This window comes from Aspergillus ochraceoroseus (assembly GCF_002846915.1).
Source record: "Aspergillus ochraceoroseus IBT 24754 chromosome Unknown P175scaffold_1, whole genome shotgun sequence".
Classification (NCBI taxonomy): domain Eukaryota; kingdom Fungi; phylum Ascomycota; class Eurotiomycetes; order Eurotiales; family Aspergillaceae; genus Aspergillus; species Aspergillus ochraceoroseus.
Genome location: NW_024468476.1, coordinates 5432638 through 5456899, shown reverse-complemented (window position 1 = coordinate 5456899; position 24262 = coordinate 5432638). Strand labels below are relative to the sequence as shown.

At 48.2% G+C, this 24262-nt stretch overlaps 6 protein-coding genes and 1 non-coding gene across 7 annotated transcripts; 4 read left to right on the top strand and 3 right to left on the bottom strand.

The window, feature by feature from the left end:
- Nucleotides 1-1320: 1320 nt before the first annotated feature.
- On the top strand, nt 1321-5150 carry pkcA (protein kinase c; the record flags this gene model as incomplete). The annotated part of the gene is made up of 9 exons (XM_040893305.1): nt 1321-1738; nt 1804-2070; nt 2157-2723; nt 2779-3174; nt 3256-3645; nt 3711-4275; nt 4346-4547; nt 4620-5025; nt 5089-5150. The coding sequence occupies 9 exons, from the start codon at nt 1321-1323 to the stop codon at nt 5148-5150; spliced, it is 3273 nt and encodes a 1090-aa protein (XP_040756865.1).
- Nucleotides 5151-6945: 1795 nt separating this feature from the next.
- On the top strand, nt 6946-7897 carry P175DRAFT_0498580 (uncharacterized protein). The gene is made up of 2 exons (XM_040896535.1): nt 6946-7186; nt 7255-7897. Exons 1-2 carry the CDS (start codon nt 7054-7056, stop codon nt 7824-7826), a joined length of 705 nt encoding a protein of 234 aa, XP_040756864.1. The 5' UTR covers nt 6946-7053; the 3' UTR covers nt 7827-7897.
- Nucleotides 7898-8060: 163 nt separating this feature from the next.
- On the top strand, nt 8061-13665 carry P175DRAFT_0554704 (uncharacterized protein). Its single transcript, XM_040900577.1, has 9 exons — nt 8061-8259; nt 8365-10876; nt 10930-11209; nt 11259-11603; nt 11662-11827; nt 11895-12021; nt 12483-12585; nt 12673-13106; nt 13247-13665. The coding sequence occupies exons 1-9, from the start codon at nt 8086-8088 to the stop codon at nt 13639-13641; spliced, it is 4536 nt and encodes a 1511-aa protein (XP_040756863.1). The 5' UTR covers nt 8061-8085; the 3' UTR covers nt 13642-13665.
- Nucleotides 12133-12203, bottom strand: P175DRAFT_0t7. The gene has a single exon. It is a non-coding gene; the product is annotated as a tRNA-Gly (tRNA).
- Nucleotides 13666-13921: 256 nt separating the features above from the next.
- Nucleotides 13922-15042, bottom strand: P175DRAFT_0427578 (H(+)-transporting V1 sector ATPase subunit D; the record flags this gene model as incomplete). Its single annotated transcript, XM_040893250.1, has 6 exons — nt 13922-14157; nt 14211-14251; nt 14373-14425; nt 14479-14804; nt 14863-14873; nt 14930-15042. Coding segments are annotated over 6 exons (780 nt in total), but the record flags the coding sequence as incomplete, so codon positions are not given.
- A 292-nt stretch (nt 15043-15334) lies between these two features.
- Nucleotides 15335-18613, top strand: P175DRAFT_0514188 (mRNA splicing protein SYF1). The gene is made up of 5 exons (XM_040898796.1): nt 15335-15509; nt 15571-15687; nt 15741-15794; nt 15876-17887; nt 17940-18613. Exons 1-5 carry the CDS (start codon nt 15420-15422, stop codon nt 18211-18213), a joined length of 2547 nt encoding a protein of 848 aa, XP_040756861.1. The 5' UTR covers nt 15335-15419; the 3' UTR covers nt 18214-18613.
- A 601-nt stretch (nt 18614-19214) lies between these two features.
- On the bottom strand, nt 19215-24244 carry P175DRAFT_0426343 (uncharacterized protein; the record flags this gene model as incomplete). Its single annotated transcript, XM_040893161.1, has 5 exons — nt 19215-19556; nt 19639-20015; nt 20101-20207; nt 20281-20669; nt 20735-24244. The coding sequence occupies 5 exons, from the start codon at nt 24242-24244 to the stop codon at nt 19215-19217; spliced, it is 4725 nt and encodes a 1574-aa protein (XP_040756860.1).
- Nucleotides 24245-24262: the final 18 nt, after the last annotated feature.

Genomic DNA, 24262 nt, shown 5'->3' with positions numbered 1-24262 from the left:
AATATTTTGGCTTTTCTTATTCCCGTGACCGGCGTTTATTTGACTTCTAAACAACAAGGGGCGGTTAAAGGCCTAACACATTGTGGATGGTTGAAAATGAGGTTTTTCTCATTTCCTGTGTAGAATTATCCCACGTGAGAGCGCTAAACCCCATATGGAAAGACCTTGCTGTACGGAGTAAGTACCTGCCCAGCATCCAATCCATACAGCCTCCAAACTACCAGGAATTTGGAAATGGGCTCAGAGTGTCGATCAGGCTCATTTACTCGATAGTCACAGCTGTAGCCATGCTTGGGATTATATATGAGAGTTCTCTCTCATCCCACATTGTTTCACACTGCGTAGATCATCACAGCAAGGCATAAGAGGGGACATCCTGTCTCTAGAACAGCAGCACATGCCGCTGAGATGCATTGATAAATTCCTCAGAATCGGTGACCAGCAAGGGGCATGTCTTTTTCATTGTTCTGTCTCATCCTGCAAGATAGCCGTATGCTAGTTAGTTAGTTATGTACTTTTCTTGGAAAGTCAGCATTAGGGTCCAATGAGGGAGGGACGGACTCTTTAAGCCTTTTTGCATTTGACCCTCGTTGGATCTGGTCCGGAGTAGATTCGTTAGATAAGGATGGAGATGAGTTACACAATCATTCCACATTCCATGAGTCAAGAGGGATCACTATGTATGTATAACCTACCTTGCTCTTTTCTCGAACTTATTATTATTATTTTCCCTGTAGTCCTAGACTGGACCCAGAGCAGTCTGGAATCTTGCCGGACACCGTACCATAACCAACGGCAGGCACCACACCACGTAAAACTTGTTCTTTCTGTTCTTTCTCTCTCTCTCTCTCTCTCTCTCTCTCTCTCTCTCTTGTTTGTCGATTTGCCACGAGAAACCGGGCCTTTTCTTCCTCGTCATCGACTCATGGGATGTCTCACATGTGTGGAGGAATTGAAAAAGACGCTGACTGGATAACTACTACCTCCTTTCTGCCTTGAGAACGGATGACGGATTCTTATTCTTGTTGTTCACTATATTATTATTGACTTTTCACCCCCTCCCCTCTTCTCTGCCCTGCAACTGTCAACAAAAGCCCCGCGACGGCTTCTCTTCTTTCAACTCCACACTCCCGCCCAATCTACCTTGACACACCTACCTTACTGAACTTCATTCTTCTCACACCTCCTATCTCCTTCTCTTTTCCCTCCCCTCCCCTTCTCCTCCTTGTCATTTTTCTCCCCTTGGTTGGTGTCGCCTAATTATCTTCCCCACGAATTTGTTCCCACAGTCCATTCTCTCTAGGTTAGGCCACCTTCACCATGGACGGGGACGATCTCATCGCCTCGGTCTACCGCAAGATCGAGCGGGAAAAAGCCCTCATCACCGCCGCGACCAACATGCGACAGTCGACCGATAACCCTTTGGTGCAACAGCGAGTCGATGCGAATATTCGTGATGGCCGGAAGAATATCGCTTATCTGGAGGAAAAGATGCGGGAGCTGCAGATTCGCCGAATGGAGCAGGAGGGCGGCGGTGGTTCTCCGACCGACAAACGTCTGCCACCTAACCCTGAAGACGGCCCTGCCCCTCCCCCCAAGGATTTTGGCCAGGGTTATGGGGACGCCTCAGGACCGTATGCGCAGCCAGGAACCGGTTCTATGCCGCCGGGGGCTCCTTTTAAGGACCCTCGACCATTCGCGCCCGTACCCAAGGCTCGCCCGAATTATACCAAGCTTGGTAGGTCAGAGAATTATTGTGACTGGGGATGGATGGTAGAGGCTGACCCCAGATAACTTTTCCAGACTTGATAAAATACGATACACCTTACTTGGGCCCCAAGATTCAGCTCATGCTATCCCAGCTCGAATTTAAACTGAGCGTGGAAAAACAGTACAAGGCTGGTATCGAAAAAATGGTTCGCCTTTATCAGGATGAAGGTGACAGGAAAAGTCGTGCGGATGCTGAGGGTCGACGGATCGAGAGTAACCAGAAGATCCAGCTTCTAAAGCAGGCTCTCAAGCGATATGAGGATCTCCACGTTGATATTGAATCAGCAGATACCCCTGATGGTACGCTCTCCGTCTTTTATCACTTCTACCTGGCTGTCCACCAATTTCGTATATTGACCTTTGGAGGCTAATATCTGCTTGTACAGATGAAAGTTTAAGCACTCCTAACCTGCGCAAGCCTCTGACCGGTCTTTTAACAATGCGCATCCAAGCTGTCCAGGATGTTGATCATGCTACCAGCTCGAGATTCTCCAGAGGCCCCGAGACATTCGTTATTGTGAAGGTTGAGGACAACATTAAAGCTAGGACAAAGGCGACTCGGTCCGATCGGTGGCAGGACGAAATTTTCAACATTGACATCGACAAGGCCAACGAGATCGAGCTTACTGTGTACGACAAATCTGGCGACCGGCCTACTCCTATTGGCATGCTTTGGCTGCGTATTTCTGATATTGCGGAGGAAATGCGTCGCAAGAAGATTGAGAGCGAGTTCAATGCTTCAGGCTGGGTCTCCGCAGATAAGATGGAGCACCCAGGTGGTGGTCCTGGACGAATGGATTCTGCTGGACCTCCAGGATCCTCTGGGCGTCCCGGCTCCGGAGGCTATTCAACTGCTCCATCCCAGGGTGGGGCTACTCAAGGTGAACCGTTGATGATCGATGCGTGGTTTGCCTTGGAACCAGTGGGTAGAATCCAACTATCAATGAGCTTTGGTAATTCTTTTATTATGCCTTCCCTCCTTTTAACCAAAACTAACATGTCATATAGCCAAACAATTGAAGGACCGGCGACCATTCGACATTGGTCTCAACCGTCAAGGTGCCGTTCGCCAAAGGAAGGAGGAGGTTCACGAGAAACAGGGTCACAAATTTGTCACGCAACAGTTTTACAATATCATGCGCTGTGCGCTGTGCGGTGATTTCTTGAAATATGCTGCAGGCATGCAATGTGCCGACTGCAAATATACTTGCCACCGCAAATGCTACCCAAAGGTTGTCACCAAATGTATCAGCAAAGCAAACTATGAAACGGACCCCGACGAGGAGAAGATTAATCACCGCATCCCACATCGATTCGAGAGTTTTGCCAATATCTCCGCCAACTGGTGTTGTCATTGCGGTTACCTACTGCCTTTCGGGCGAAAGAGCGCCAAGCGCTGCTCAGGTATATTTGTTGATTCAACCTAAAATTATCGTTCTTGAGAACTAACGCCTTTTTTTTTTTTTTTTTTTTTTTTTTTGACAGAGTGCGGTCTTACTTGTCACGCCCAATGCACTCATCTTGTGCCCGATTTCTGCGGCATGACGATGGAAGCTGCCAACCAGATTATAGACACGCTGATCCGCGCCAAGAATCATAAACAGTCTGCCTCTGTCAGCTCCGGTCTTAGTGGCCATACCCTTCGGCCTAGTGGTCCACCTCAGGCTTACTCGCCGAAACCTACCGAAGCCCCGTATGCACCTCAACGGCAACCCTCTGCGGAAGCTGTGAGCGCCGCAGCTACTTCTTATATGCCCCCACAGTCTCCCACCGCCGCCCAACGACAGCAACTGCCCCCCCGAACTTCTTCATCAAGCCCTGTCGCCGCGGCGGCTGCTGCAGCGGCCGGACTTCGCACTCAGCAGCAGATGCCTGGTATGTTAAATTTCCTCGATCCTCGGGTCAATAGAGCTATCATTAATCTGCCTGGAAATAAACAGATAACTCTCGTCCTGCACAACCCCCACCACCAGCCCATGCTCATTATGATCCAGCTGCATACGCCTCCTACCAGCAACAGAGCATGCCGCCACCGCCCATGCAGAAGGTTACGGCACCAGCGCCTTACACCGTGCCTCCACAGCCGCAGCCGCAGCCGCAGCCGCAGCAGTCAATGCCAATGATGCAACAACAGGTCGCAGTGAAAGAGGAAATTCCCCCACAGCAGCCAAAGGTCAGAATCGGGCTCGATCACTTCAATTTCCTTGCTGTTCTTGGAAAGGGTAATTTCGGAAAAGTCATGCTGGCAGAAACTAAGGCTACTAAGAAGCTGTATGCGATCAAGGTGCTCAAGAAGGAATTTATTATCGAGAATGATGAAGTTGAAAGCACAAAGTCCGAGAAGCGAGTGTTCTTGGTTGCCAACAAGGAGCGCCACCCATTCCTTCTCAATCTGCATGCTTGCTTCCAAACAGAAACTCGTGTTTATTTCGTCATGGAATATATTAGTGGTGGCGATCTCATGCTGCATATTCAGCGAGGCCAGTTCGGCCTTAAGCGAGCACAGTATGTCCTTCCAACGAAAACTATGTATACATGGCACAAAAAAAAAAAATTAAGCTGACAAACTCTACAGATTCTATGCTTCCGAAGTTCTGCTGGCACTCAAGTATTTCCACGAAAATGGTGTCATTTATCGTGACTTGAAGCTCGACAATATTCTTTTGACTTTGGATGGTCACATCAAAATTGGAGATTACGGCCTGTGCAAGGAGAACATGTGGTATGGATCAACCACGAGCACCTTCTGTGGTACTCCCGAGTTCATGGCACCTGAAGTATGCCCTCCCTTATTTTTCTTTTTTTTTTAAAAAAAAAAAAATCTTCACTGGATACTGACATGGAAAAAGATTCTCTTGGATAAGAAATACGGCCGAGCAGTGGACTGGTGGGCCTTTGGTGTTCTAATCTATCAGATGCTCTTGCAGCAGTCTCCATTCCGTGGTGAAGATGAGGACGAGATTTACGACGCTATTCTCGCTGATGAGCCTCTTTACCCCATCCATATGCCTCGGGATTCTGTCTCGATTCTCCAGAAGCTATTGACCCGTGAGCCGGAGCTGAGACTGGGCTCTGGACCTACGGACGCCCAGGAGGTGATGTCCCACGCTTTCTTCCGGAATGTCAACTGGGATGATATCTACCACAAGCGGATTCCCCCACCATTTATGCCCACCATCAGCAACCCAACCGATACCAGCAACTTCGACCAGGAATTCACCAGTGTCACACCCGTTTTGACTCCTGTGCAGTCAGGTAAGGCTAACTCCCTATCAAGTTACATATCCGGATACTAATCACAAATGTCCCCTGGTTTAGTTCTTTCTCAAGCTATGCAAGAAGAGTTCCGTGGTTTCTCCTATACTGCGGATTTTGCTTAATCCAGTCCTATTTACGTTTCGAGAACAGTCTGACTGTTGTGTTTATTCCACGTTTGTTCGCCGTCATGTTTGAAATGTCATCCTCGGGCTTCTTGGTCTTTGCGGATTGCCTTTAGCTTTTTTACCCTGGAATAGTCTTTGAACATACCCCCATAAGAGTTTTGAGAGCTAGTGTGAGCAAGTGCTGTGATGCTAGGTTTTGAGAGCGCTGGTTGAAAAAAAGGGGTGGTTTAGTCTGGGACGGGACTTCCCCTTATTTACGTGTGTTTATGTCCCCTACGATGGATTGCTAACCATTCTGGGAATTTAATTGTGCTTCGTTCTTATATTGAATCACTTTTAATGCTGTATGACTGAATGGAGGTGCAGTTATGTTTGTGATACCGAAAGGGGCAAGCAAGCTTCATAGAATATATTTTTGATATTGGATTTTGCTGTTGAAGTGACCTGATCTAGTTTTTCAGATTATTCCGTGGTAGTAGAGGGTTTCCTAGACAACTTTTAACCCCATGTCTCTGCAATCCTTTCTATCTGTCAGTAATACTCAAGAGAAGGAAACCTCCGCAAGTCTAGCAGCACGCGGTGTAGATTCATAAATTTAGACTCATATCAAAGCAACAAATGGAGACAAGAGTTGAATCCACCATCTCAATGCATGAATGGTCCTCTGATCCAATATGGTCGCTTTATCCCCGCAGAACAGTTATTGAAGTTGTTTTTGTTCACATAATTAGATCAGTAAGTAACACAGTCAGGTTCATGGGCCATTCTCCCATTCTACTCAAATCTGTTCTTTGTTCCAGTTGCACTCTAAGATGGCTTCGAGTAAAAAAGAAGTTGGGCTCGATGACCTTCCTTTATCCATCTTCGCCTCGAAGTTCTTTGTCTATAGAACTGTTTCTCTTTCATCGTGACAAAGAACGACGTGCACTGCAGCAAAGCAATCTCAAGACTAAAACAGACAGTTATCGTCCAAGAGCACAAAACCATATCCAGTTTCATATTCAGTCCCAATTCATCCTGAGACCGAGTTTCCCTCGACACGATTTCTCCCCAACATATCACCTGCTCATCTGCCTTCTGTTCTCAATAAAGTCGTCTGCAGCTAGATTGGCACAATCGAGACTTCAATCACTGTACATACTACGACACATATTTAGATTCCGGGACTTTGATCACCTGCAAACAAGATGGTTTCCGCGCCCTCTCTAGGCTCCCTCGAAAATGATGGGTCCGACGATATGCTCAGTCTCCCCTTGGGAGCCGGCAAGATGAAAATTAAGAAGAAGCGGGCTCTAGATCCTGCGTATGTTCCATATGAAGATGACGACGACGATGAGGATGTACTATCGCAAGTGGAAGGGGCTGCTGGTCTGCTCCAGGAACTAAGTCCCCCCAAAAGGAAGTTGGGCTCGGATGAGGATGGAGACCGGGAATCTTTAGGCGATAATTCCTCACTCCGACCAAACAAGAAACTAAAGAAATCCGGTAGGTTTTGCTATTCAAGGTCCTTGTGAGTTCGAAGACTCCAAGCTGATTTGCGCGTTTAGGACCGCCCAATATCATGGTTGCAAGAAATGCGATATTGCCCCCTAAAACCGATGAGACCTTGGCCCCGACGAATAACAACACTCTATATCTTACAGCCCCTGCAGAACGAAAGCGGAGTGTTATTCCCGGCTCCCCAAGGTTTCGGAAGCAGTCAAGATTGGAAGATCGTGATTATGTGTCTGATAATAGTGATCATGATGATAATGACCATACATTCATCATCTCAAATAACGAAAAGACAACGGTTGTCTTTGATTTCACTCGTGAGAAAGCCAAACGATTAGCAGGTGCAATCAATATCCCGCAAGATATCTACACAGAAAGGGAGAGAGATCTCTTTCTTCAGCTTGCAATGCGTGGATTTGAGCCCCTGGCGCCAAAGCATTGGCAGTTCGACTTCCCAACCCTTCCGGATTCATTATTTTCTACTTCCGAAAACAAGTCAGCGCCTATTATCAAAACATCCAGAAGTACAACCTTCTACGGTAAGTCTGTCAACTGCATTTATCTTTTAACACATCGGAATGTTCATTTGGCTAAAACCTATCTGTAGCGATTAAGTCTCTTGCGTGTCTTTTCTCCCTGAGTGGCAGAGTGAGGGACTGCAGTATCTTGGAGAAACGCCCGGAGGCTTTGATCAAACAAACAATTGAACAATATATTCGATGGGCGCTTTATGATGCAGACCTTTCAATCGATCGTGGTTCAATCCCAGTACATGTTATATATGCACAAAAGAAGAACGAACCAACTTTGAATGCCCTCACGCGCCTCAACAACCGTCTTCAGAAGCTCGCACTTCGGCATCATCTTGCGCTAAAGGAGACTCCAAATATAGGTGCTCCCCTATCTGATAGATTGCCCTTGCTTATTGGGTTTGTTATATGCGGGCCCATCGTTGCTATAATGACCTTTGACCCCGATCCGCAGCAACTTGATGAAAGCACTGACGGAAGATTCATGTCGCAGTTTGACTTGTCAGAACGAGGACAAGATGTGTGGAACTCACTCGCTATTGCTATTGCAGTTATACATGTCCGTAACACAATGATTCGACTTTCACAGGACGGTATAGGAGGATTTAGGAGAACTCGCAGGAGCAGCCCGACAGATAATGATTTTTAACTCGTATTCTAACGTCTCATGTGGTGAATTAAATGAAGATGTTCTTTTTCGGAACACATTATACAGTTATATTCATAATAGATCGCTTTTACCAATCCCGAAATCCTTGTTGATGGGTATCTTCCCAGGTTATGCTTTTATATAGATCGAAATGTTTATCACGTGATTGAGTTTGGCGTTGACAAGATCCCCGCGGTTTGTATTTGCTTCCTGACTTTCAAGATGCGTCCAACCCTCCGTACGGGTGCCAAAGTTCATCATGGATGCAGCCGAAGATCGAGAAGTCAAACTTCAACGGGCTTCTGGGGACCTTGTCAAAGAATTTTCGGCTAAATTGCCCTCTTTGCTTTGGAAGCCACAAAAGGATGAGGGGACTATTCGAGTCCCACGAAGGTGGACGCTGGCTTCCAAGACAGAGAGACTAGTTAGCCTTGTAAGTCGCGGTGCCTTTTCTCCTTTTTCACATATTTGTTACATTACGCCTTTTTTTTTTTTTTTTTTGTTGGGGCTGACCTGCTAATCATTCGATGACTTGCAGCTAGAGCATTTTCAGGAGTGGCCGCAGTTGCTTGACCCTCACTTACAAGCGCTTCTCCCTCCGCTGGTTGATGCTTTGCTGGCATACCTGCTAAAGCATCGGGACCAGTACGCTAGTAAGCCTGCTACCAGCCAGCAAGCACGGGCCCTATACCCTCTACCTAGGGCGGTATGCAGGCTCCTCTATACCTTCTGCAAGGTCCGGGGGGTCAAGGTAATCAGCAGATTCCTCAATAATGAGCCAAAGCATCTCGATCCTTTGCTCCGAGCCTTTATTGAGTGGGATTCCGCTCACCAGGATGATCTAGCTGATGCGTCGGCTGGGGATATCCCGCGCCGTCTTGTTTGGGAAGAGCGTTATGTGCTGCTGATCTGGCTTTCGCACCTACTGCTCGCACCCTTCGACTTGTCTTCTATGTCGTCCAACGATATACCGATTCCATATGGAGATAATGAACCAACTAATCGGCTATTACCACAAACACCTGCGGTGGCAAAGTCTCTGCTTTCAGTAGCATTAAATTACATAAATGTCGCGGGTAAAGAACGCGAAGCTGCAACAACCCTCCTTGCGCGACTGTCACTCCGTCGGGACATGCAGAACTTGGGGGTCTTGACCATACTAACGGAGTGGTCATTTGCTGTTATTCACCCCATGCCCGGGACTGAGCCTTCACCTGTTTACGCGTATATAGGTGTGCTGTCTTTCCTTGCTCGCTTAGGAGCATCGGGTCAAGCTGAGGATTTTGCTCCTCTCATAATCCCTGTGTTTAAACAGACAATGCGTCTCATGCAAGATGAAACCGAGATTTCCCAAGTCATCCTATCATCTGCGCTGGCGCGGAAAACAATCATCAAAATTCTACGATCTGTGACCGTTCTAGCTCTATCACTTGGCGAAAGGAACAGTAACATACTCTCAGATGATCACGTCTCCTATATCCTAGAGGAGGCAATTGATCATCTCCTGACAGCTCTTGCGGACAAGGACACTCCTGTGCGATTTGCGGCTAGCAAAGCGTTGAGCATCATCACTTTGAAATTAGACCCAGATATGGCAACTGAAGTTATTGAGGCTGTTACGGGCTCCCTGGAAGAGAATATTCTATATAACAAGCAGGACGGTACTATAATAACACCTTCTGCGGCCCGAAAGATTGGAATTCATACCCTAAAGCGAAATCTAAGTGCCGTTGACGCTCAGAAATGGCAAGGCCTTATCCTCACGTTGGGCCATCTCCTATTTCGCCGGGCTCCTCCAACCCATAAACTTCCTAAAGTACTGCAGCCACTTGTCTCCGGACTCGACTTCGAACAGAGATCTTCCACTGGAAGCTCTGTTGGGACTGGTGTGCGTGATGCCTCTTGCTTTGGTATCTGGGCCCTCTCTCGCAAGTATACAACTCAGGAACTTCTCGCAATTAAGCGGCAGGACATAAGCTCGTCCATATCTCCAGGTGATGGGAGTACCCTCCAGATGCTTGCAATTGAGTTGGTTTGTGCTGCCTGCGTTGACCCCTCTGGTAATATCCGAAGAGGTGCTTCCGCTGCTCTGCAAGAGCTTATCGGACGCCATCCGAATACTGTTGTGGAGGGTATTTCTCTCGTGCAAGCTGTGGATTATCACGCAGTCGCACGGCGTTCAAGAGCAATGATTGAGGTTGCAAAAGCCACCGCAGATCTAAGCTCTTGCTACTGGGGGTCCCTTATTGAATCGCTGATACAATGGAGAGGAATCGCCTCGCCTGATGCCGAGTCGAGGAGGCATGCTGCAAAGGCGCTTGGAGTATTAAGCACCCAAGACTCCTACAAAAGTGTACAGCTAGTACTTCGAAAGCTCTTTGACAAACTTCATAGTATTCCTCACGGCGATGTAGAGACAAGACATGGTTGCTTTCTCGCTGTTTCTGCTGTAATAGATGCGTTCAATGCCTTTAAAGCATCGGAAATTTCCAGAAATAGCAGCGACGCCGTCGGTGTTGCCCAGCAGATAGCTGAATTCTGGCAGATCTTTGATAGCCATGTTGGGCCTACTAAAGACGATCTAACGCTTCTTGCTTCGCGTCCAGAACTAACTGCCGAAGCGTTTTCATGCTTCGTTTCTTCTCTTTCCCAATCCTTATCTCGCCTCAATGAACTCCGTGCCCCACCTCCATCGACAACATTGCTTGACAAATGCTGTGACAATCTTCAAGTTTGCCTCTCACGGAGTGATGATATTTCGATAGAGTCAGCGTCCAAAGCAATCTCAGCAATATGGCCCCTTCTAGCTTCTCAGAAACAGGACGAGATCATTCAAGGGTGGTTTTCCCATATCCGTGCAACTCGGAATTTGCCAACCGGCCGGGGCCAGCTATCAGCTCTCGGCTCTACTTTCAACCAGCTTGACGCTGAAAGTACTGTCAGAGAGACAATAATAGAAGAGCTATTATGGTGTGCAGAAAAAGAAGGGTTGATTGAAAAAAGGGTTGTAGCTATCAAGAGCTTCACTGTGGGAGTACTGCCACATATACGTGAGTGATTAAGAACATGTGATATATATGTATGTAAGCTAACAGAGGGGCAGATGTTACCGATAATATTGCGAGTAGCCTTATTGGGTTTTTGAACGATTACACGACCGATAGGCGTGGCGATATTGGATCTTTGATCAGGTTGGAAGGTATCCAGGCTGCAAGAGTTATCACTGAGAAGAAGATTGACGCTACTAGCCAGTCCAATGCTGAAAAAATCGCTGGGTGCCTCTGCCGCCTTGCAGCAGAGAAGCTCGATAAGGTCCGCCTTGAAGCATGGCTCTGCCTGCAGATTTTCTGGTCGTCCGTCAACTACTTTCCACCGTTGCAAAAGTAAGAAATGTCCTATCGTTCTTTTGATACCCGATGCTAATGAGACTAGGCACTACGGACATTTCAGCGAAGTTTCCTCAACAGATTATTTCGTCCAGCTTCTTGAACTCCAAGCTGTTGAGTGGCTGCGCATCCCGCTATTCCAAGGCCTCGCTACTTCTGCTGTAGCTGGAGCCGAGGGACTCATTCGCTCATCCCGCGCGGCCTTAGTCCAGAGCATCAACAAATATGAGGCAGAGTTGCGCCCGCAGATAGTAATATCTATCATCCAGGACTTGCTACTTGCACTAAGTGACAAGCTCATCGATGACCGTTATGCTATTCCGATTCTAGAATTGTTGGCTTTCCTATTGGATGGTTACGTGTCTTCTGTGCCTGACATTACAGATCCAAGGTTTGTTAAATTAGAGCTCTAAAATGAAGGTCTTGAATAGAGAGCTAATCTCCATTAGTCTACGAAAGGTGTTTGTTCTAGCCCAGAAGGTACACTTCAAGTCTTCGAATATTGCGCGACTCGAAGCAGCAATCAGGGCATACGCTCCTCTCTCTAGGCTGGAGCGGTTACGGATCGATGTTTTGAAAAAGTTGACCGGGATGCTACTGCATCCGTTCCCTAGGGTATGTATTGGCCTCCACCAGACACACACACACATATATATATATATGTATGCTAAGCAACGAGAAGGTTCGAGTTACTACAGCAGACTACTTGTTCATGGAAACAGGGCTGGGTTTAGTAAAAACTGAAGATTGGACAAGACCACCGAAGGAACTCAAAGGCAAGGTTGAGGAAGTACGGGAAGTGTTGGCATGTAAATAACTTCTATACGACTTTGAAATGAAGACCTCCGGAAAGAGTGTTTTCGAAGCGAAAAAAAAAAAACTTTCCCGAAATACAAAAACAAAAAAAAAAAGAATTGGAATGCATCATCCGCGAATCGAACGCGGGCCTCATCGATGGCAACGATGAATTCTACCACTAGACCAATGATGCTTTTCTTGTGGATATCGAGGATTCTTTTGCGCTCATAAACCAGGCGCAGACTTTGCTCTTAAATCTGTGCTTTCCCTAGACAGGCTAGTCTTGTAGTAGCCTGTACCAACGTGAGCTTGTGGATATGGCAGCATTTGATTGGGTGCTGAGCACGACACATCACCTGACATGATTCGCGCTGCTAAAGCGGCAAGCAGTCATTGGGACCGACAAGTAGTGGGAGTTGAACAAGAAAGCAAGCAGCCATATAACTGCAATTAGTTAATTGCTCCGGACCAGGCCAGGAACCTCCCATCCACCCGCGGCAAGTCAAACACAACCCCCAGCTTGTTGCAGATATGGCTACCATCCCGGTGCCCGTCCAGATTCCTCCGAATCCCACGTAAGTTCTTTCCTTGGTACCTTATTCAAAGCGCGCTTCTGGTTTCATTGCTAATAACGTTCTTCCCCCCCCTCCCCCGGCGCGCAGGGTCTATGTATGTTGCACGATTGTTAACCCACGAGCGGAGCGCTTGAAATCCCCGCCTCTCGTTCTTGTTGATCATCATCCGTTTGATTTCCATCTGCTGACACCGAGCTATCGTATCAAATTACAGGTCCGGAACCTCGAGGAGCGGATCAAGGTCGACCAGCTCAAGGAAGCTCTGGAGGAGATCTTCTCCGAATATGGGAACGTTCTGGAGATAGTCGCGAAGACGAACCTCAAGGCGAAGGGCCAGGCGTTCGTTGTCTTCGATAACGTGGAGTCTGCCACGCGCGCCATTGACGAAATCAACGGGTTCGAGATCTTCGATAAGCCGATGGTTCTTGATTACGCGAAGACCAGGAGCGATGTTACGGTTTTGCGTGAGGGGGGGGAGGATGAGTTGGAAGCTCATAAGCGTAGACGGCTAGCTGAGAAAGGTGCGGTTTTTCTCTCTTTCTCTTTCTTTCTTTCTTTCTTTCTTTCTTTCTTTTTTTTTTGCCGAGGGGGGGGGGGGGGGGGGGTTTGTGATTTTGCTTGGGTTATGAACGGCTGATAATGGTTTTTTTTTTTTTTGCAGAACGGAAACAAGCCCACGAAGCCCTGGAAGCACAGAAGAAACTCAAGCGTCCATCTGGTCCCCCCGATACTACGCGCCCCGCCAAAACAGTCAAGGGTGCCGGTCTCAAGCCTACAACTGGCGCCGCTGCTGCCGTTATCCCAGACGAGTATCTGCCACCCAACAAGATTCTGTTCTTGCGGGACCTTCCCGATTCTGCGGATCAGGAGAGTCTCACGGCTGTGTTTGGTCGGTTCGAGGGGTTCCAGGAAGTCAGACTGGTGCCGGGAAGAAAAGGAATTGCGTTCGTCGAGTACGAAAGCGAGTCTGGGGCTATCAGTGCAAAGGAGGCTACGTCGGGGATGCCCATGGGGGAGAGTGGGAAACCGATCCGGGTTACCTACCAGAGACAATGATGGGCTGTTCTGCATATTATCGTCTACTGGTTTTTTGTTGGCGTTGGGGGGTTGGGTTGCTTATTATTTTTCCTATAAAATGATTTAATTGATTCGAATCATGGTGACTAGGCTTTATCGGCTTCACATATCTGGAACTGAATGTTTCGATAGCGCAGAAATAAGAGATATGCAGCCAATGTATATGGCATGGAAAAAAAAAAAAAAAAAAAGAAAAGCAAGAGTTATATGCTAAGCAGGAAATACACTAGTTACAGATCAAATCAAGGGCAGGGGAAGCTTAGAAGATGACATCCGTATCTTCTTGCTCCCCTAGAACGTCTGGCGCGTCTGGTGCGTCTGGCGCTGCTTCTGATTGAGTCTTAGTGGCATCCGCTTGTTGTTTCGCCGCCTCTCTCTCGCGTGCGGCCAGAATTTCAGCATCCGCAGCGGCGGTGTCTCTTTGTTTCTTGTTTGACACTTTCTTGAGTCGGTAGAATTCTTCTCTGTCAAGCTCGTCGAGCTCCGAGTTGATATCTTGGGATAAGTTAGTGGATGCCGAGTGGTGATGGTGGGGAAAATAAGCATACATTTGATGGTGTTTTCCGTTCGGGGAATGATAACGTGCTCACTAGATGCAATTATTAGTGTTCAAGTTCATCAACAGAGGCGTGGGCAAATCATTTGTCTTACATCGCATTAACTATGACATGGATTAGCACACAGACAGCTTATGTAGTTGGGTTAAGTACTCACCTCTTCGGTTAACAACCTTGATCACCTCATCGAGAATAACAAACGCTGTCTTGAATAAAATCAGCCCTACTCGCAAGGCAGAGAACCGGTGATATTCCGTACCTGCAGACTTGCCAGTTCTACCAAGGTCTCCACTGCCCGAGCATATGTCTCTCGACAACGTTGAACCTGCTGTCCTCCCTTTCCCAGGCCAGTCAAGCCAAAGTCATTGATTCCATCTTCTGTGTAGCTCTCGAAGTGAGGGAGAAGAACACCGGAAACGTTTTCCTGCTTCGCGCGCACTCGGAATCGAGCCTGCTTGGCGGATTCTTGCACTTGGTAGCCGATATCACCGCCAACGGCGTAGCTCACTTCGGCAAGGGAGAATGCAGCAATCTGCATGACTCGTCCCATCTTCTGTTTAGCTTCATCAATCCGCCGCGTAATTTCTGGGTTTCCGCGTTAGTTTCATGGGCTGCCGGGAGGTCGCTATATAAGTTCCCATACCTCGGAAGCGCCTACAGATTTCCACGTTAGTTCTGGACTCCAATGGATGAAGAAACAGCAATCTTACTTGGTTAGAGCTTCGCTTTTCCTCTTGAGCAAACTATGACCAGTCTCCGCGCCCTTCAGTTTACTCTTCATCAACCCCAGCGACTGGCGAGTCGGGAAGACTGGCTCACGGCCCTAAAGCGGAACAACACGATCAATAAGTCTCTCATCAGCGGAAATTGTTGCAGGGATAGCAGACGCACCACTGCACCAGACATGTTTAAGGAACCAGAGAATGATGCTCAACTCGTCACAAAGGCCACGATAGCGGTGCAGCGACAGGAGGAGGAGGCATGCCGATAACATCACCCACCGCGAGCGGAAGCTTTGACCACTCTGTGGCTTGGGCCCGCATGACACGGTGCACGTGACCGGCCTCACAACTTCAACAATCGAAGCGCTCATGGGTTTTCTCCCGACGCGACGAGAAGGACTTTCCCGCTCATGCAACCCCATTTTATTGCGATTCCGTGTTGACCGTGTGAGTCGGTCCCGCTCTATCGAGTGGCGAGATGCCAGGGACACTCCTGCCCCCGAGATCCCACCGGCAACACGCAGAGATGGATCGATCTTCGGCCTCCAGGCCGGACCTGTATCTCATCGTAGGTGAACAACGCATTGAACCTCAATTAGATGAAAGCTAACGGATCTCCTTTGTATCAGGGCGATCAGGACACCGTATACGAGCAAGACCTCCTCCGGAACCCCGGTAGCATCAAACCTTGGCTTGCTTATATCGAATACAAGCAGCAGCATGGAACTATCTTCGAGCAAGCCTTTGTGAGTCCTTCCCTCTTCTTCATATTACATGCAGTTCTAATTACGCGATTTAGGTCATGGAGCGTGCCTGCAAACAGCTCCCAAGATCCTACAAGCTTTGGAAGATGGTATTTGAATTTTTCCTCCCCCCACCTTCCTTGTCCCCCTCAGTTTGACTCCCAAGTACTTGCGGTGGCTGACTATCGTAGTACCTGGAATTTAGAACTAAGCATCTCCGGGGCCGTAATGCGACAAAATATCGGGCGGAGTTTCACAAAGTCAACGCCCTGTTTGAACGTGCCTTGATCCTGCTTAACAAGATGCCGCGGATATGGGAAATGTACCTTGCCTTCATGATTCAGCAACCCATTGTGACCCAAACGAGGAGAACCTTTGACCGGGCACTGCGGGCTCTACCTATCACCCAGCACAATCGGATTTGGAAATTATATAAGGCTTTTGCGCGCTCAGCCTCTGGTCAAACTGCCGTCAAAATCTGGGCTCGCTACATGCAGATTCATCCGGAGAATGCAGAAGAATATATCGAGCTACTTGTGGAGATGGGGCAGTATACAGAAGCTGTGAAGCGATACATGGAAATTCTCGACAACCAAAGATTTCAGTCTAGGGAGGGCAAGAGTAACTTTCAACTCTGGACTGAAATGGTGGATCTGCTTGTTTCTAAGGCAAAGCAGATTCAAACCGGTCCGCAAGCTGGAATCGACGTTGATGCTATCATGCGTAGCGGTATCGATCGATTTGCAGACCAGAGAGGTAAATTGTGGGCTGGACTGGCCACTTATTGGATTACCAAAGGTAACTTCGAGAAGGCACGGGATGTTTTCGAAGAGGGCATTACTACTGTGATGACAGTCCGCGATTTTACTCTTATATTCGATTCTTACGTTGAGTTTGAAGAATCAATCATTGGTAACTTGATGGAGGCCGCAGCCGTTCGCACAGACAACGGCCAGGTAGACGAAGAGGCCGATTTTGATTTGGACCTTCGAATGCTTAGATTTGAACAGCTGATGGATCGACGTCCATTCCTGGTTAACGACGTGTTGCTCAGGCAAAACCCGAATAACGTTATCGAATGGGAAAAGAGAGTCGCTCTCTGGGGTGAGAATAAAGAAGAAATTGTCCAAACTTATACAGCGGCTATCGCTGCTATCAATCCCAAGAAAGCTGTCGGCAAATTCTCAGGGCTCTGGGCCAACTATGCGAAGTTTTACGAGAACGGTGGAGACTTGGCCACTGCACGAGTCATTTTCGAAAAGGCTGTTAAGGTTCCTTTCAAATCAGTTGCAGAGCTTGCTGAAACTTGGTGTGAATGGGCTGAGATGGAATTGCGCAGTGAAAACTTCGACAAGGCAGTTGAGATAATGGCAAAGGCAACCCAGGCACCTAAGAGATCGACTGTCGATTATTTCGATGAAACTCTTTCACCCCAGCAAAGGATCCACAAGAGTTGGAAGCTGTGGAGTTTCTATGTCGATTTGGTCGAAAGCGTTTCGTCGCTGGAGGAAACGAAGAAGGTGTACGAGAGGATTTTTGAATTGCGCATTGCCACTCCCCAGACTGTTGTCAACTACGCCAATCTTCTAGAGGAGCACAAGTACTTTGAAGATTCGTTCAAAGTTTACGAACGCGGATTGGATCTGTTTAGCTACCCTGTGGCGTTTGAGCTTTGGAACCTTTACCTCACCAAGGCTGTTGACCGCAAGATTGGCATTGAACGTCTCAGAGATCTTTTCGAGCAGGCTCTGGATGGTTGTCCTCCGAAATTCGCCAAACCCCTGTACTTGATGTACGGAAATCTTGAAGAAGACCGTGGCCTGGCCCGACACGCAATGAGAATCTACGAACGTGCGACTCGAGCTGTCTCAGATGAGGATAGATTCGACATGTTTGAATTTTATATCACCAAGTCCGCATCGAACTTCGGATTGACTTCCACACGACCTATCTACGAACGGGCTGTTGCCGCTCTACCTGACCAGGAAGCTAAGGAAATGTGCCTCAAGTTTGCAGAGATGGAGAGGAGACTGGGCGAAATCGACCGGGCTCGCGCGATCTACGGACACGCATCTCAATTCTGCGACCCCCGTACCAATGCCGGATTCTGGCAGAAATGGGAGGCATTCGAAGTCCAGCATGGAAACGAAGATACCTTCAAGGAAATGCTTCGTATCAAGAGAAGTGTTCAGGCACAATACAAGTATGTACCTCTCGTTCCCAACCACGAACAAAAACTAACAGATTTGACGCAGTACCGATGTCAACTTCATCGCCTCCCAGGCCATTGCCCGCACTCAACAACGGGGCCAAGAGGGCGAGAAAGAGCCAGCAACAGAACAAGAAGAAGCAGATGCCATGGCAGCATTGGAACGACAAGCACGAGCGCCCGTGGGCTTCGTCGCAGCTAGCACAGGTCCTGAGGGTGGTAACCGTCCTCCCGCTGACAAAGAGCCACCTGTTGCTGCCACTGCCGCTCCAGTGAACCCCGACGCCATTAACCTCGACGATGATATGGATGCCGATTAAGTGTTTTGATCTCCACTTCTGTACTAGCGACTGACCTACTCTTGCTTCTCTGGATCGCCGTATCGGCGGCAACTACTACTACTACTAGGTACTGCTAACCTTACTGTACCCAAGAGAATCAACCCAATCCGTTGCTCCTTCCTTCCACTTCCATCTCATATACCAATCACATTCTCACATCAATGATTTTCCTTTTTACTCTGGCTGGTTTCATCTATCTCTCTTCTCTCTACCTTAGGTATCTGTCATCAATCAAACCTTGAACCACCCTATAACGAACATGCTTGGTCCAAGACTAGTTAGTTTGAGTTTGTCAACTTTCAATTTAGGCATGGGTGTTACTCTGTGTACTCCTATATCTCCTTTGTCCCTTTTTTTTTTTTTTTTTTTTTTTTTTTTTCTCTCTCTCTTGGTGCCGCTCTTGTACCTCTCTCTCTCTTGTTTTAGTCACTCCTTACGATGAACCCCCCCTACGATACCTTGGGTGGCGTTCTGTGTATAGATGAAATGATTATCTCACTTCCAAGGCCTCACTTCCCCCTCGTTTCTTTTTTTATCGTAAGTTGTATTAACGCTTCTTTACTTAGTAGTGTTTTGCAAGGAATTTGTTACGATGTGTCCCGTCAAATACATTCATTCTGTTACTTCGTTTTTCAAGCTCGGGGTTGAAAATCCACTTCAGGATGAGTGAGTGTAAATCGATTTACACACAAGCCAGCTGACGATCCAAAAGAGAAGAAAATGGAAAATGCAGAAATAGAGTGTCTATCAAGACCACCGCTATGTCACCACTCACAGGCGAATTCGACATATATGTTGGCTGCAATAAGGAGGGGAGGCAAAAATAGCATAATAAAGGTTATATATATATTTACATAATCTTTCGAAGACAAAAAGGCACAGGCTACCCACGCTGTAAAATGCCCGAGTAAAATAAAACAAGAAAGAAAGAAAGAAAGATTATTCATTAGAAGTCAGAGACCAAGAATCCCTGGATGTATTCAAGGATTGCTTGATTCATTATTGGTGTCATCTCCAGCGGGTTCGGAAGGGCTAGGAGGCTCCTCCTTGGCCTCCTCCGCCTCGTCCTCTTTCTTTTCATTAATGGAGTTCTCTTGGGGCGCTGCAGCAGGAGACGAAACAGGGGATGGCGCTGGGGTTGTCTCCTTTGGTGGTTCTTCAGGGAATATCTCCTTGAAAAGTTCCGGCAAAAACCTGTCTAGGCGTTTCTTTGTCTCGGCCCAGATCTTTTCCTTACTCGCGTCTTGGGATGGTGGAACAAGATAGCCTACGTCGGCCATAACCAGGATGATGTTCTTGATACTTTCTGGGATCGCTTCCTCCTGTTCCAAGTTATTAGAAAAATTTTCTGCTTTGATGTGGGAAGTGATTTTCGGGGCAAGGAGAAGTTAATTTTTGACGTACAAGACTATCACCTTGACCGCTGTTCATCATGCGATCGAGAACATCTAGGATCTTGAGCCACAGATCCAGCATTCCTTCAGCGTCGGGAACCTGGTCTAGATAACGCAGGAAAATCTTACAAACCAAAGTTGCGACTTGAACTCGGGTCTCACTCATCCCACGTGGATCTGCATGATAGACCTCAGGCTTCAGAAGGCGCAGGATAAGTGGGAAAAGAACCTGGTCGAAAATGGCTGCCCACTCCTTGTCGGAGCTGATCTCGACAGACAAAAGTGACCCCTGTAAAGTCGACACTGCATGATGCCTGATGTCTCGACAGGGGTTGATACACTGGGAGGTCAAGGAATGGAAGATGGGCGACCAGTACGCTGACCAGGCTGCCAGTCGCATCGTTAGCTAAGTTCATATGTGTGTTTTTTTTTTTTTTTTTTTTCTTTATACAAAAAAGTGGGTTGAACAAACCTTCGTTTTCCTCGAGATGCGACTGGTTGATCAACGCGGGAGCTCGTCCTGTCAGATGGTATATAAGACCAATGGCTGTAATGCCACGTGAAACAACTTCATTTTCACTGCTATTCCGGAGTTTAGCGCAATCTATTGAACGGTTGATAACCCGGAGAAAAGGGTTAGAGGGAGACGAACCTGGCTTTCTGTTGTTTAACCCCTTTAGGGCGTCGTGTGCGCGTATCCCTTTGTCTCTCTTCAATGTAACCCACACTCCCGGCACTAACAAAATCATTTGCAAGGCTGACAGCAGATTCATAATTGTCCGCCGTTACAATTGGAGGCGTCGACTCAACAACAGTTTGGAGAAGGCCAAATACCAAAGGTGCCGCCTCCTTATGCTGATGCAGTCGTTGGAGAATGGACCAAAAGTCGGGTGAGACAGTGATCTCATTTCGGAGGAGGCCTCCATCGGAGATGCACCGTGATAGTCCTTTGATTGTAGGGATTGCAACACTCTCGAGTATATCTTGATCGAAGCCGGAAATACCGTGAAGGATGACGGGGACCCGCATGAAGGGTTGATCCTAAAAAGGTTGTGTGAGTAAAACATCAAATGGGAATGTTAAAAAAGATTTACGAGAAATCTTACATGGCTTAGTCGCAGCAAATTCAACAAGTAGGAAGTGACCCTTGACAGTGCCAGAGAATGCAGGTTCCGAGCATCTCGAATGAAACCTTGCAATGCAGACAAGAGTCGCTCACCAAGGGTTTCAATGGTTTGCTGATCACGAAGAGTAAGAATGGTAGCCAACTCCAATAGATACATCATCCCAGGATCATATTGGATCCTACTGGGATCAAGTTTGACATTTGAGGCCCTGGAGGATGGAAGTGGTCGTTCAGGCTTCACCACGATGACCGCAGGCGCACTTTCTTCAGGCAATTGTGCCAGTAGTGACTCGACTAACACCGCCACAGACTGCAAGGGCAGGGAACGAATGTTGCACAAGAGGTCATTGATCGAGCACGCTGTTACGCAATCTACCGTGCACAATGTGTTGTCAAGTTCTTCGTCAGATGGCTCCGGAGGATCGTCGGCTGCGTAGCTGGATAGATAAGATGTGAAGGCAGACAGTAATCCAGTCTCATTTCCTCGACCATCACGGTCCACGACTTGGGATGGGGTCTGCAACGGAATGGGTGGAATGTCGAGGTCGGCATTCAGACGAGAGTCAAATGGCGGAATAAGAGAATTGACGAAGAGGTTTCGGAGAATTTGAACAACATGGTCCCAGCCCTGCTGCACAGCAAGCTCGCTGTTTGTCAACAACCGGAATAGAACGACGGTAGCCAACTGCGCTCTAAAATCCCGGCCAAATTTCACAGCCAGCTCGCTAACCATCACACTCTTCTTTCCAGCCTGGACTTCAGTGTTAAGCGCTGTGCTGGGAGGAGTACCTGTGGCTAGAGTACTAATTGAAGCGAGGCAGAAGATTATGCGATCGAACGCCTCCGTCAGCCCATGGCGGGCCGCAATCTGAGCGCATTGATCGAATCCCATGATAACCCGGGAGTACACGGCGTCATCCGAAGCAGACATAAAAACATACGCGAGTGTGGCGACTACAGGTTTCCAAGTAGCCTCGAACATCTCTGCGTCATAGATGTTAGTCTGACCCACTACTAATTCCCCTGCCGAAGCTGATTTTACTAGCAGTTCTCGCCAGGCAAAGTCAAATGCATGCTTGTTATCATGCTCATCAGGCAAGATAATCTCATTCTGCTTGATTGAGTCATAGATCCCTTGCAGAAACTCGGGAGCAAAATCTTGACCCGCATTCACCCCTCGGAGGTTTCGCGCGAAATCGTTACAGGACATACGGTTTTGAGACTTAATATTCGGGTTATATAGCTCGGTATTGAGCATAATGATGCCATAGGTTAAGATAAACAGCGAGTCCTTATCGGCAACCTCAGGAGGGTGTGATTTCTGGATGAACTGGTTGGTGAAGGTCGTAATGATCCGCTCAATGAGAGGGGATTCGCCAGGCAAGCGGAAAGCTCCGAGCAAGTCGCGCAATCCCTCAACGACTGTCTTGCCGGAAAAGTCGAAGAGATCCACAAAGGCGTTGAGAAGATCTTCATTCGCTCGTTTCGAGATGAATTCACCGAGGACCTTCTTTGACAGCCTGGTGGTACCTTTCAGGAAGCGAGCCACCTGAAGGGGATCATCAGGATTCTCAATAACCCCATGGGATGCAAGATAGGCGATTCCACCCTTTGGGTCTTCATTAAACTTTTGAGCGCCTTGCACAACAAGCTTCTTCGTTTTTCGTTGGGTTTTCAGGCGCTCGTTGGATGGAAACCCCTCAGTAACAGGCTCATCATCGAGCCTATCATAAATGGACTGTATATAGCTAAGAAGGGCGTCTAGGCAAAGCGGAGGCACATTGGTAGTGCTCCAGGTTGCGGAATCAGGGAAAGCGCTCCGGGACAACAGGCCGACCATGTCCTCACACAGATCGGCTCGGTCAACTTCGCAGTCATAGTTGACGAAAAGTTCGACCATGAAACTTGGGATCCGGGCCAAGACTCCAATACTTTCAACCATGGCCTCTCGCGTTTCGGGTTTTCTAGAGCCTCCTTCCAGGCCCAGTGTCTGTCGATCCTTCACGGGCACGGGGGTGGATCGCCCGCTGACTAATTTAGGTGCCTGGGGTACTCCATTATAAAGAGCAGGGTCAATGCCAGGTTCTCGGGGTATATCGACCCATGGGTGAAGGCAGGCAACCAGGTACGATAGATAGAGTTCTTGCTGGAGCTTTAGAACCGGACGGCAAGTTAAAAGCAAAGTCCCGGCCACCCTAAGAGAGCCCGTAAGGATTGCCAAATTCTCCGACCGCACTAGTTGGAAGAGATGTCGGCAAAGATCATTTTGCGCCAGGGATGCCAGGCTAGGATGCCTAGCAATAGAAGGTCCTGCCACTTCTAGCCCCACATCTATAATCCTCAATGCCATCACCCTCATCGGATCAGTATGTTGGCGGTTGTGCGGGTCCAGGAGGTCGATCAGCACGCGAAACAATTCCCGTATAGAAGGTAAAGAATATGGGTTAACTTCGTCTCCGGCATCATCTTGGGGATTGGGCGGGGCAGCGACCGCATTACCATTGGGCGCCTGATCCGGGGAGCCATCTCTGCTTGTTGTGTGTTCACGGTCCGCCACGGCAGTATCTGAGCCCATGACAGAAGGATGCTGGGACGTCACCGTGTCTCCGTCAACGGAAGGGTCCATCTTAATATTAGGCTGCTCCGCCTCATCTGCGTGGTGTATTATTATGTGAGTCCCCGGGTCCGATGAATCGGGGACATCCAATCCCGATAGGCGCATGAATATAACCTGACACATGTTGACCATTGCTATTTCAGCGGACCTTCGGAGGACCTCCGAGAGTCTACCCTGACAACACATGCTCAACCCGGTTTCCATCATCTCGCAGACACTCTCATCTCCCAGCAATTCGCCCTCGGGCCCCGATAACATTCCCTCCATCAGTTTTAGGATCCTCAATAGGACGATCTCATCGGCAGCGGAATCACTGGCCTCGAAGCGACAGTGGGTGATTGCAGCTGAAAGAAGTTGCATGGCCATGGAAATCCGGGGCGAATCGCGGTCAATAATTTTGTAGGAAAAGAACTTGGTCAAGGCAACCAAGGAGAGAGAAGTGATTGCGGCGGAGGTGGAGGAGGAACGAACGACTTGGAGGAAAGGATGGAGGAGGGCGGGAGCATCGAAAGTTTTGATGTCTTTGCAATCCTTGAGATCACTTCGCAACCGAGTGAAAGCTGAAATAAGAGGGTTATCCTGAATGCTCTTGCCTTTCTTCCCCCTCAGCCCCCAGCGATTTGCAAGAGCATGATCCTCGTCCCCAGTCGAGAGTCTGGACCTCGGACGGGGAGGTGTATTCCCGTTGCGGGGACTAGATGGCGCGGAGGTATCCCGGTCATAGACACGAGAAACCACACTACTGCCCAGAATAGCAGACACTGAGGAGTGAGCCCAGCGGGCATTTTTCCGCATGGCAGATGTGACGGTGATGCATTCTGTTGTCACCAAGGCGACAGGGTCGACAGCGATGGGTAAGGAAGAGGAAGACATAACGAGGGGAATAAGCGA

Bases quoted from the DNA above. Each gene is read 5' to 3' on its own strand.
- P175DRAFT_0498580 (XM_040896535.1), top strand. From the start codon at position 7,054: ATGCGTGGATTTGAGCCCCTGGCGCCAAAGCATTGGCAGTTCGACTTC. The intron at 7,187-7,254 runs GTAAGTCTGTCA...ACCTATCTGTAG, and splicing joins CAGAAGTACAACCTTCTACG to CGATTAAGTCTCTTGCGTGT.
- P175DRAFT_0554704 (XM_040900577.1), top strand. From the start codon at position 8,086: ATGGATGCAGCCGAAGATCGAGAAGTCAAACTTCAACGGGCTTCTGGG. The intron at 11,210-11,258 runs GTAAGAAATGTC...TAATGAGACTAG, and splicing joins TACTTTCCACCGTTGCAAAA to GCACTACGGACATTTCAGCG. The intron at 11,604-11,661 runs GTTTGTTAAATT...AATCTCCATTAG, and splicing joins CCTGACATTACAGATCCAAG to TCTACGAAAGGTGTTTGTTC.
- P175DRAFT_0514188 (XM_040898796.1), top strand. From the start codon at position 15,420: ATGCCAGGGACACTCCTGCCCCCGAGATCCCACCGGCAACACGCAGAG. The intron at 15,510-15,570 runs GTAGGTGAACAA...CCTTTGTATCAG, and splicing joins GGCCGGACCTGTATCTCATC to GGCGATCAGGACACCGTATA. The intron at 15,795-15,875 runs GTATTTGAATTT...TGACTATCGTAG, and splicing joins CCTACAAGCTTTGGAAGATG to TACCTGGAATTTAGAACTAA.